At 29.9% G+C, this 11,539-nt stretch overlaps 2 protein-coding genes across 2 annotated transcripts in view; one reads left to right on the plus strand and one right to left on the minus strand.

The window, feature by feature from the left end:
* Positions 1 to 3,821: 3,821 nt before the first annotated feature.
* LOC101504009 (mannose-1-phosphate guanylyltransferase 1) lies at positions 3,822 to 7,604 on the plus strand. The gene is made up of 5 exons (XM_004490849.4): positions 3,822 to 4,076; positions 5,693 to 5,824; positions 6,164 to 6,226; positions 6,336 to 6,575; positions 6,666 to 7,604. The coding sequence occupies exons 2-5, from the start codon at positions 5,714 to 5,716 to the stop codon at positions 7,335 to 7,337; spliced, it is 1,086 nt and encodes a 361-aa protein (XP_004490906.1). The 5' UTR covers positions 3,822 to 4,076; positions 5,693 to 5,713; the 3' UTR covers positions 7,338 to 7,604.
* A 2,170-nt stretch (positions 7,605 to 9,774) lies between these two features.
* The window catches only part of LOC101504326 (histone acetyltransferase type B catalytic subunit), a 3,556-nt gene continuing 1,791 nt past the window's right edge, over positions 9,775 to 11,539 (minus strand). The window contains exons 8-10 of the mRNA XM_004490850.4: positions 11,090 to 11,171; positions 10,820 to 10,980; positions 9,775 to 10,733 (exon numbers count right to left, since the gene is read on the minus strand). Of these exons, the coding sequence (XP_004490907.1) occupies positions 10,095 to 10,733; positions 10,820 to 10,980; positions 11,090 to 11,171 (882 nt within the window). The 3' untranslated portion in view covers positions 9,775 to 10,094. The remainder of the gene's footprint in view (positions 10,734 to 10,819; positions 10,981 to 11,089; positions 11,172 to 11,539) is intronic.

An 11,539-nucleotide genomic window follows, 5' to 3' on the forward strand; every position in this document is an offset into this window, starting at 1 on the left:
TTCCCACTCTGTTGATCCTGCAACGGAACATTGCTCAAATAACAAGGGCAGATTGACATTTTTATGTTCTAAGTTTATATGTTCAAATATATTACCAATCAATTGTAATTTTGACTTATTATTTACATAATTAATTTTATTTTTACATAGATAGAATTAAGTTTAATATCTTAAATATATTAAGGCTATATTAGAGTGTCACGATAGTTCTCGAACTATTTGATTATATATGTGGTTGGCCATTGTAATTCTTTGACTTAATTTTTTGGAGTGAATTTAAATATATTTAACATAATATGAAAGTATCAAAATCGGGTTAAGAATAATAATAATAAGGTAATTTGATTCAAGGTGTGAAAGTAGGTATTGAAATTGTACCAAAGTCTCACATTGTATTTTTGGACAATTGATTATATATAATATATATGTCTCGATGTGTGTTTGGACACCCTCATCATTTGAAATAGTTTTTGATAGTGATATACAAATATCTTACATAATATCAATGTCGGGTTAAGGATAACAATATTATAAATGGACTTAGGACTCACATTAGACATGAAAGTTAGTATTTAAGTTGTATTGGATCCTATATTGCCAATATTCTTGAGTTGTTGGATATAAATATGTGTTTGGACACCTTAATTCTTTGAGTTGATATTTGATAGTGAAATCCAAATTCATTTAACACAACATCAAAATCAGGTTAAAGATGACAATGTAATAATTGGACTTAGAACCCACACTAGATGTGGGAGTGAGTGTTGAAGTTGTATCGGAGTATCACAATGCTAAGATTCACATACTATTAGTTGTATACATGTTTTTTAAACTCTTATCCCTTGAGCTAACTTTTAAAATTGAGATTCTACACTTATTTAACATGCTATCAAAGCCGAAATAAGGATAGCGACGTGAGTATTAGACCAAGGATTCACACTAGATATGAGAGTAATAGAAGTTGTATTCAAGTCCCACCTTGTGGAAGTTCTCATATATTTTGATGTATATATGTGTTTGGACATCCTTCGAGTTAACTTCTGCGAGTGAGATCCAAGTTTATTTAATAAAGTATACATTATTTTATAATGAAAAATTTTGAGGAATGAATCTTAGTCATTAGTCAAATAATGAATGGCTAAGATTAAAACAAAAAATTACATGACTTCTTAAATAGTTTATCATCTAGATTTAGTAATCTTATATTGGTACAACATTTCAATAGTATTACACCAATTATGTATTTGTATTAGGTGTAACTTATTCTTACAAACCATGAGTCGTTATCTCTATTCAATATAGGATTTGAGTTAAAAGTTCATATCACATATATATAAAACATCTATATAAATTCTTAAATATGAAATTATTTTATATATTATTGAGGTACGTCAATACTAAAGTCTTAAGTGTTTCTATTGAATAATATGAATCTTTATGCATCTCAATGACATCAAATAATTTAAAATTTATATAAATACTACAAAGATTATGTATATCTTATAAATTTTAACTTCAATGCATTCAAGCAATGACATTGCCTAAGTGTTACACTGCTGTAATTTATTTATTTTTATATAATTCACAATGGTTTAGTCATGACTACCATATTCATCAAATAACTTGTTGACCACATGATTTTTTTATATAAATAAATATTGAATTTACTCAATTAATTTATAACAAAAAGTTTTAAGTGAGTTGATTTTTTATTAGGATAAAAAAAGTCTCAAGACTCAGAAAGTGCTAACCTAGCACATATATTTACATATGTCTACGAATGAAGACCTCACATAAACTATGAGATTAGAACTTAGATCTTTGTCGGATTTAAGTTGAATTATTATCAGTCGGTTCAATTTACATTGATAATTAAAATAAAATCTCTAGTGAGAAGAAAATAATTTACAGCGTAAAAGTTTATACGAACAAAATAAAGTTGTTTGATGGCCATTTTTTCACAATTTTATAATATTTTTTGCGAGTTTATAATATTTTTCTAAAATCTTATTTCAAGTAGCATTTACGTTTATATAATGTTTGATATTTTGTTATTTTTTATCCTCGTTATCTTACATGATAATTTTTAAAAATTAATTGAAAATATCATTTTATTTAATTTTATATTTATAAGTTAGTTTAACCGTTAACTTAACCGTATTCTTTAAATTAAATATGCTAACTTATTATCTGCTATTTATTATAAGTTCATCTAATTTCAGTTAATTTAATTATTCATTATTTCTACCAAATAGGGCCTTAATGCACAATTTTATAATAAGAATATAAGTGTAAATGATAAATGACTTGCATGATTTGAGAAAAGAAAATCAAAAAAAGTGAAGTCCACAATGCAAATATAGCTTATACTTTTAGTAAAAGAAAAATTATAAAATAATCAATCGTATTACTGTTATTAATATAGAAAAATTATTTTTCCAATTTTTTTTTTCAAAAAGTGTTATTTAAAAAAAATGAAATTAACTAATCTTAATTAGTACATGAATGTAGTTATTTTTTTAGAATCGAAACTTAATGAAGCAATGCCATTTCATCAACTTTTTGTTATGCATTTTTTTCAGGAACTTGTCAATATGCATAAATATAATATTTTAAGAATTTAGTTCTTTTGAAGTGAAATATTGTTAAAACAAATAAATAAATTAATTGTAAATATTGTATCTTTATAATTGATCATATATGTATATATAAAACTAATCACTTATTTGATCATCAATTTTTAATATTATTAATTTTTAAAGAGCCAAATTCATATTTTTAGAATCTAAGTGTCCTACTTTGATAAACAAATAAAATAATATTTTGGACATATATGTCGCAGTAACTACGACTATAATAATAATAATATAAATATAGTAAATAAAGTAAAGAACAAGAGAAAGAAAAGGAAATTTCGAGCAGAGTTGTAGTGTGTGTGGTATATTCTGTTCATGCACGCAAGTAGAGAGAGACTAGAGTGGTAAAGAAGTCACAACTTTGTTTGACACACATGTGTAGTACAAATCGTAATAGGCAAGTAAAAGGTACGAACAGCAAGAAGTGGCCACAATCCGAAACAACGTAGGAAGCCTCACCGACACCGTAATAAAAAGAAAAACTCTGCCCACAGAAAAAAAAAACTTCTTTTTGTGTTTTAAAAAATTCATTCATTTCAATTATTATTAAATATATAGGTGTTTTTATCTCTCTAGACAATATATATTGTTTTACTAAATTGTTTGACTTTTTTTATTAATTATTATTATTTTAAAAGAATCACTTTCTATTTAATTTGAATTAAGATCTCTATTTAAAGAAATATACACGAAAAAGGTTGGTCATATGAAACTTGTTTACCATTTAAAATATTTTAATTATTTTAAAGTATATGTCTCTTAATGAAATAGTTAATTTTTTATTTTTATTATTATTTAAATTTTTTATTTTTTAAATCATTGATTAAACTTTTTGTATATACATTGGCTTTTAGATAAAAAAAATTAATTATTTTTATTATTAAAGTTTTCAAAATCTTGCAAATAATTTATATTAAATAAAATTTATTAATCATTTAAATTCTTTAATTATTTATACAATATATCCCCTTTCATGTCAAATAATAAAGACAATTTTTCTAAAAAAATTAAGAAGATATTTCATAAATATAAAATATAAAGAATTAATGATCTTAATAGTGTGCAATTTCTATCTCTCTTAAAATAAAACATAAAAAGATAATACCTAAAAATTCAATGTATACCTAATCAAAATTTTTAAACTACATATATCACTTTCTCAAATACTTTATATTTCCTTAAAATAAAATAAAATAAATAAATGGATAAATAAGAGAAGGTAGTTAGTAATATGGTTGGCGCGTGCTTGTTGTTGTGCTTATATAAAGACGAAGATTGATGAAACAAAGTTGCGGCTTTTTCTTCGCAAATCTTCGTCTTCTTCTTGTTTTTCAACTTCTAGATTCCGACTCGCCGTGTTGACTCGGTCCGGGTCGGGGTTTAACCGCGACTCAGTTCCAAATCTCGATTTTGAATTCTCACGCGGATCTAACTCCCGAGGTAATCGTTTGTTTCAATTCACATGATCCTCATAATTCTCGCAATGTAATCACCGTTTCGCTTTGTTTTACACACTTTCCCGCTAAAATCCAATTTTCTCTATCTTAATCAATGAATGTATTTATGTCGTTTTCGAATTTCGATTACGTAATCACAATGTTCGAGTTGGCATTTTGTTTTTGTTTTTTTGAATTGTGATCTAATTTCGATTTTTATTAGATTTTTCAGTGTGATGCTCAGATCTGGTGCTGTATTGTGTTGCTGAAGTCTCTTCATTTATGTTTAATTGATTTATTTACTTGTTGAGTATAAATTTACATTTTTACTTCTATGTTCATGGATTTGAATATGTCTACTGGAATTTCTAAACAAAACTGCTGCATCTGCAATGAAAAGTTAAACAGCTTTATTCATTTGTATTTTGACAAAATCACGAATCACCCTACACTTGGTAACTTTACCGTGATTTTGCTGATGTCACTTTAAAATCCAACATACACTTAGGTAGTATGATATTTTCTCTTTTGAGAAATTAATATAGTCAAACAATAAGTGCATGTTTGGAATCATAGTAAATATAATGAAATCACAGTGATTATGTGATTTTATTGAAGTACCAAAGTATAGCTTTTGTCAAAATCTCGGTGATTTTGCGAGATTCAATAGCAATCAAATATCCTCCGGATGTCAATGCTTTTTTTTTTTTTTTTTGCAATTCATGTAACCTCACTACATATGTTGTTTGATTTATGATTTTTTTTCTCACATACTTTATTATTAATTTTTTTAATGTTGATGTTAGGAAATTTGGGTTTAAAAAGGAGACTGCTTTTATTTTTCACATTATCTTTCCCTTATAGTTCTCTTTCCATCCCAACATCCCTATTTGTGGTTCTTTACATTCGAAAAAATCATTAGAAGTTTATAGGTGTTTACATATAAGTGAAATACGAAATCTTGCAAGAAAAATTGAGGCGTAGGAGTTAATTTCAACTTATACGAGAAGCTATTGGATAAATACTTGTATTTATGTCGAGATTCTTTTAATATTTCTTTTTCCTTAAGTGTCTGTGGAGAAATTTATTCAAATTGACTCAAAGCAATGTGATTTACTTAAAGGATTCTCAAACAGGTTTTAAAATAACAAATGTATATGAATTTTTTTTTCATTTGGATAGATGGAAACAGATACATACTTTAAACTGCGTGTAGAACACCACATATTTACCTTACCATGCACCTTGATTGACACATATGTTTGAAACCATTTATGGAGTAATCTGCGTCAGAATTCAATCCTCTTTTGTCATTCTAATTGAAAACTAGTGGCTCATTAGCTGGGTTTTGTCTTTGGTTTTCATATCTAGCTAAACTTTGGTATTCATGAGGTGGCACATAAATTGATTCGTGTCACGCTTGAATCCCCGATAGAACACTCGTGTCTTGTGTGTTCACGATCAACTAACTTGCCTGTTGTTTTCTTAAGATTATGTGCTAGTCCTTCTTTCTTTCCTAGCATCGATATATATCAGACATGGTGGAATCTATCTGTTCATATTTCAGATTGCATTCTCTGTTGGCTTATCTTGATCTGCTTCTAATTTTTAAACTTGCAGGAAAACAAAGGGCTTATCACAATGAAGGCATTGATTCTAGTTGGTGGGTTTGGAACTAGGTTGAGGCCATTGACTCTCAGTGTCCCTAAGCCTCTTGTTGATTTTGCTAACAAACCCATGATTCTGCATCAGGTAAAGCTATTTTAAACCTTTTTCCAATAAGTTTTAAATCTGTCAATGTTATAGAATATTAGGGATATGCTTTATTGTTGAATGCTTTGTTAGTGTGGCATCTGATGCCTTTCTTTCTACATAACAGGGATGTGTCAAATTTTTTAAAAATACAATAACTTCTCCGTTTTTTTTTTAAAGGAACTTCTCAGATTTGTACATCAGGAAAAACCACTCTTTTATTTGTGTGCATGCATGAGCATGTATTTATGCACATACTTTATTTCTAATTCCCTTAATATGGCATAATAGACCATCTTACTAATTTACTTTTTATTTTTTAATTTGGCTTGTTTTTAGATAGAGGCTCTTAAGGCCACTGGAGTTACTGAAGTGGTACTGGCCATCAATTACCAACCAGAGGTATGAAGGATCAAACCTTTTCCTAAAACATTGTTATAGTCAATGCATCAAGAGATTTTTTGTGGCTCAAGTTCCTTTGTTTTGACATTGGTAATACTTCCTACTTCAGGTTATGTTGAACTTCTTGAAGGATTTTGAAGCAAAGCTCGGCATTACGATTAGTTGTTCACAAGAAACTGAACCATTAGGAACTGCAGGCCCCTTGGCTCTTGCTAGGGATAAGCTTATTGATGACTCCGGCGAGCCATTTTTTGTTCTCAACAGTGATGTTATCAGTGAGTACCCACTTAAAGAAATGATTGAATTCCACAAATCACATGGAGGGGAGGCTTCCATAATGGTTACAAAGGTAACAAAAAAAATTTCAATCATGTGAAACTATATATTTAATATACCAGTTAGAGCATCGAATTATATCATTTTTCATGTACTCATGTAGGTTGACGAGCCATCAAAATATGGTGTGGTTGTGATGGAGGAGACAACAGGGCAGGTTGAGAAGTTTGTTGAAAAACCAAAGCTGTTTGTTGGAAACAAAATCAATGCTGGAATTTACCTATTGAACCCCTCTGTTTTGGATCGAATTGAACTGAGGCCCACTTCAATTGAAAAAGAAGTTTTTCCGAAGATTGCTGCAGAGAAAAAGCTATACGCAATGGTCCTGCCTGGATTCTGGATGGACATTGGACAACCAAGGGACTATATTACTGGCTTGAGGCTTTACCTGGACTCACTTAGGAAGAAATCTTCTTCCAAGTTGGCCAGTGGCTCTAACATTGTAGGGAATGTCATTGTGGATGAAACAGCCAAAATTGGCGAAGGATGTCTAATTGGACCCGACGTCGCTATCGGTCCTGGCTGTGTTGTTGAATCTGGTGTTAGGCTCTCGCGCTGCACGGTAATGCGAGGAGTCAGGATTAAGAAGCATGCTTGCATATCCAGCAGTATTATTGGGTGGCATTCAACTGTTGGGCAATGGGCTCGAGTCGAGAATATGACTATTCTCGGAGAAGATGTTCATGTATGTGATGAAATTTACAGCAATGGTGGTGTGGTTTTGCCCCACAAAGAGATTAAGTCAAATATTTTGAAGCCAGAGATAGTTATGTGAGATCAATGTTGCTCAGCATGTGGTGAAGAGGTAGTAAGTTATTGAGTCTGAAATATGTTTGTTCTTTTCATTTCATTTTTTGTTCATCATCCTATTTATTTTCTTTCCCCTACAGTGTACAAGTCAGTTTTTGGATTAGAATGAGTGAAGCCATTACAATGTTGAAAGGTCATAATCGTTGTAAAGGGCATATAAGTTTGTTCTTCTGTGCAAAAGTTGTGTAATTTTTCAGTTATGTATAGAAATAAATTATCGATTTGATGTTTCTCTCCAGTTTTTGCAACTGTATTCTATCCACATTAATTGGACAATTTAATATAATTCATGAATGGTTGTCTGATACATGATGATCCATGTTGGTTGAATTAGACTTTCTACATTAACATGATATTTCCTGGAAAATTTAAGTCGCCAAAGTGGTGTAACATTTGAAACATGAACAAAATAAAACACTTAATATTCAATAAGAATTAAAATGAAGCTAAAATAAACATAGGACTGAAAAGTAAAAACCTATTGAGTACATATTCAATATCACGAAGAATTGTTATAATTATCGTGAATCACCGTAATATCAAGTATAGACTAAGCCTATTTGAATTATATGGTCTAATGATGTATAATTCCATCAATTACACGTCATTTGGTGATTAGTGCACATGAAAACTTCGGTTATAATTTATAATGAGACAATTAGATGAGTCGGTGGCCTTGTTACGACATTCAAATGGGACAAATATTTTCATCCTAATGTTATTTCAGAAGTATATATCCCCAAAAAATAGCAAATTTGATGCTATCTTGATGTGAGTTTTAGGTAGAAAAAGAAGTTTTTTTTGTTTATACTTTTGAAATTTATATATGATTTTTTTGTAGAAATGGTGGTGAGGTGGATAAAGTTTCTCTCAACATGTTTAACGTGTTAATTTTTATATTATGGGGTTGATTTTTAAAAGCTTTTCATATGGGGCCGTGATGCTATATCTAGTGACTGTACCATGTGACTTATGATCCATAACACATCAAAAATTTGATACTTTCCAACCACTACAAAGAAGATATAATGGATAGCATAGCATTTCTAAATAGAATAATCATTGTATCTTCAAATTTTATCCATTACCTTGACCTGAAATTTTTTAGGATAATGCGATGGATTTATTTTGGCAAATATCATTTTTCATCATAAAGACATAGTACTAATTTATCTTAAAATTTATCTGAAATAGAATATAAGATCAACAATAATATATACTAATATATTTTTCGGGTCTTTACTTATCAATTCTATTACAATATTCTGAATAGAACAAATAAAGAAACTATATTTTTAACAATAATTGTTCACAAATGTGATCATTGTACAGTTGTGCAAATAATGTTATGCATGGCCCCAAATATTGATGTCTAATTACCTATGCTGTTATATCACATGACAAGAACCGAAATTTCGGTTTATATGGCATTGCTTTATGGTAGAGTACATCTGATACAAATACAAATATTTATTTAAATTGGTAGAGTACATCAGATACAAACACATAATCAACATAGTTAAAAATAAAAATGATAAATCTGCAAACAAATTCACAACATCTAAGTTAATAGAATAAAATAATACAATGCCTATAAATAATGCAACAAAATCAAAGTAAATAGAATATTTTTGTCTCTGAATTTGTAACATTGACAACCTAGTTATTGATTGAATCAATAATTGATATGTCTATAAATCAAATGAACACTAAACAAAACGATAAATCAAATAAACATGACACCAAAATGTTGAAATCATCAACACAGATATGAGATGACGAAATAACGAAAAAAATACATAAGCAAACCTAATATGTGTGGAAACTAATTTAAATTAAAATGTATTTACGAGTCAAAAAAAAGACTCATAACTACCTTTTTTTGGTGAATGAAAACGAGAAAATTTAGAGAGAAGATATAGTTTATCTTTATAAAAAAATTATGGTCACCTAATTATAACGATTATTTAGTTATTTTACATTCGTTAATTGATGTAATTCACTCTCATAGTTATCAATATTGTTGAATATATGTTTCTTCAACTAAAAGATTAAATCAAGAATCATGATAATGTGTCGATATTTTGAAACATTATTTTGTTTTAAATTAGTTTGAATCTTACTTTACTTACATCCGGTAATTTAGACAAAGGATGAATGAAGGCACATTTAACATAAGGTAAGTTATCTTGGTTAAATGTTTAATTTTCAGATTGAGATAATTTCTTTATACACGGAATCAATAGCTAATGGTACAGTCAAAAATCAGTTATCCTATCTTTTAATATGCTCAAATTAGTTTATTGTGTATTTAGAAAAGAATAAAACTACAATTTAAGGCATCTAAAAGAAAGTTATTGAAAAAGCTCTTAAAATAAATCAAGGTGTCTACTAGATCATAATGAAGCTAAATGACATTATTAAAAATTAAAAAAAAAATCTTGAACCCTTATATTTCTTGGATTCTACCAAACTAGGGCTTGAAGGACATGGAATATCGACAATCAACTTTACTGTATTTAATCTCAATCATCACAACTCAAGGCTACAACCACACGGTTTCTTCCCAGCCTACTATAACAAAATGATATAACAAGATAAACATTTGTGTGATTGTCCAAACAAACTACAATGGTAAGCATGGAATGCTGAATGTCATAGATAAGTAAGAATGCTATGACATCTTGTGAAGGACAGATTTAATTAACAGCTACATCGAGCTTCAAACATTTGAGGTTAGCTTTTTGGCGATCAACTGAATTTCTTTTACCCTATGCTGAACTAACTTCTCGAGTTCCTCTTCTCGGTTTGTTCCACTGTCCTCTGTCATTGCAGTAATATCTTCACCCGCCCCCGATTTGATCATCACAAATGACATCTCCTCATCGACATCGTTCGGTACTTCAAGAACTTGCTTCCCAGCAGTCCCAAAATCTTTCCCCAATATATCATACTTCAAACGTGCCGAAACAATGTTGACAAAGTTCTCCATGTACTTATCAACAGGTATGAGGCCAATGTAGATCAAGACCTCCCAACACTGGAGAAACTGTTTCTTGGTAATTTTCAAATTTTTCCTCACATCATCAATTGCACTGGGTGGCGGCAAAACTCGAGGAATATGTGTTTTCTTCGATAGCCTTCCAGACTTTAGAAGTGAAACAGCCTTAGCAACTAAAGGCTGAATCGGTTCAAAACGAAGCAGGCGACGTGTTTCAACACAAGAACGGAGATTTTGGAGCTCATCTAACGGCTCTTCTATAGTGATGTCAAAAACGTTTTCAGATATAGCAAAATCATATAGTGCTTCCAGAAGGAAACAACCATAGCCCTTGCGCTGATAAGGAGGCAATACCAGTATCTGTCATCAACAGAAAAATAGAACTTGAGAGTATTCTAATAAAGTATGCTAAAAATTGAAACCGATTTTTGATAGGGGTAACAAACCTGACCAAGACGCAATCGGGAGTCGTCAGGATAGTGGTAAAATCGATAAACAGCAGTAAATCCAAGCAACATAGATTGAATCTCTCCCTGCTCGTCAGCTTTCTTCTGAACCAGGACATACAGCTCCCATTGTGAATCAGTTACATCAATGGGACTGCTACCTATATGACACAAGAGTTTAAAAGAAAAACTACAGCAGCATGCAATCTAAACAACAAACATTGCATACATACAATAGTGGTATAGAGTAGTAAAATGAGTGAAAATTACCGTTGACAAGGAGAAGGGTAAGTGGTATTATATGACTGTAAAGTTGTCCAGTAGCCATGTTGCCTGCCACCAGACGAACAACCTGGGGCACAGGAAATAAAAATCAAAATGGCATTCTTAAAATAAACATGCAGACACAAGACATCCAAGGTAAGTTTAGAGGATAATAGAGATGACAAAATCTCATGTTCGCAGGCTTTTTTATTTATTTATTTATAAAAAGTTCCTTCTGCTCTACATTTTCATGTAAAGGAAGGTTGTTAAAATTTAAGTTACAACACCAACTATAAGTGTACAGGACAATTCAAATAACTCATGTAATTTGACAGCTGAATAATAATATTAAGAACGGCATAACATGACAGTCATAAATAAGGAAACAGACCAGATTTCACAAGAAAATTAAAAAAAAAAAAAAAAAAAAAAGAAGGAAAAAAAAAAAAATAATTT

This window comes from Cicer arietinum, chromosome 2, assembly GCF_000331145.2.
Source record: "Cicer arietinum cultivar CDC Frontier isolate Library 1 chromosome 2, Cicar.CDCFrontier_v2.0, whole genome shotgun sequence".
Lineage (NCBI taxonomy): Eukaryota > Viridiplantae > Streptophyta > Magnoliopsida > Fabales > Fabaceae > Cicer > Cicer arietinum.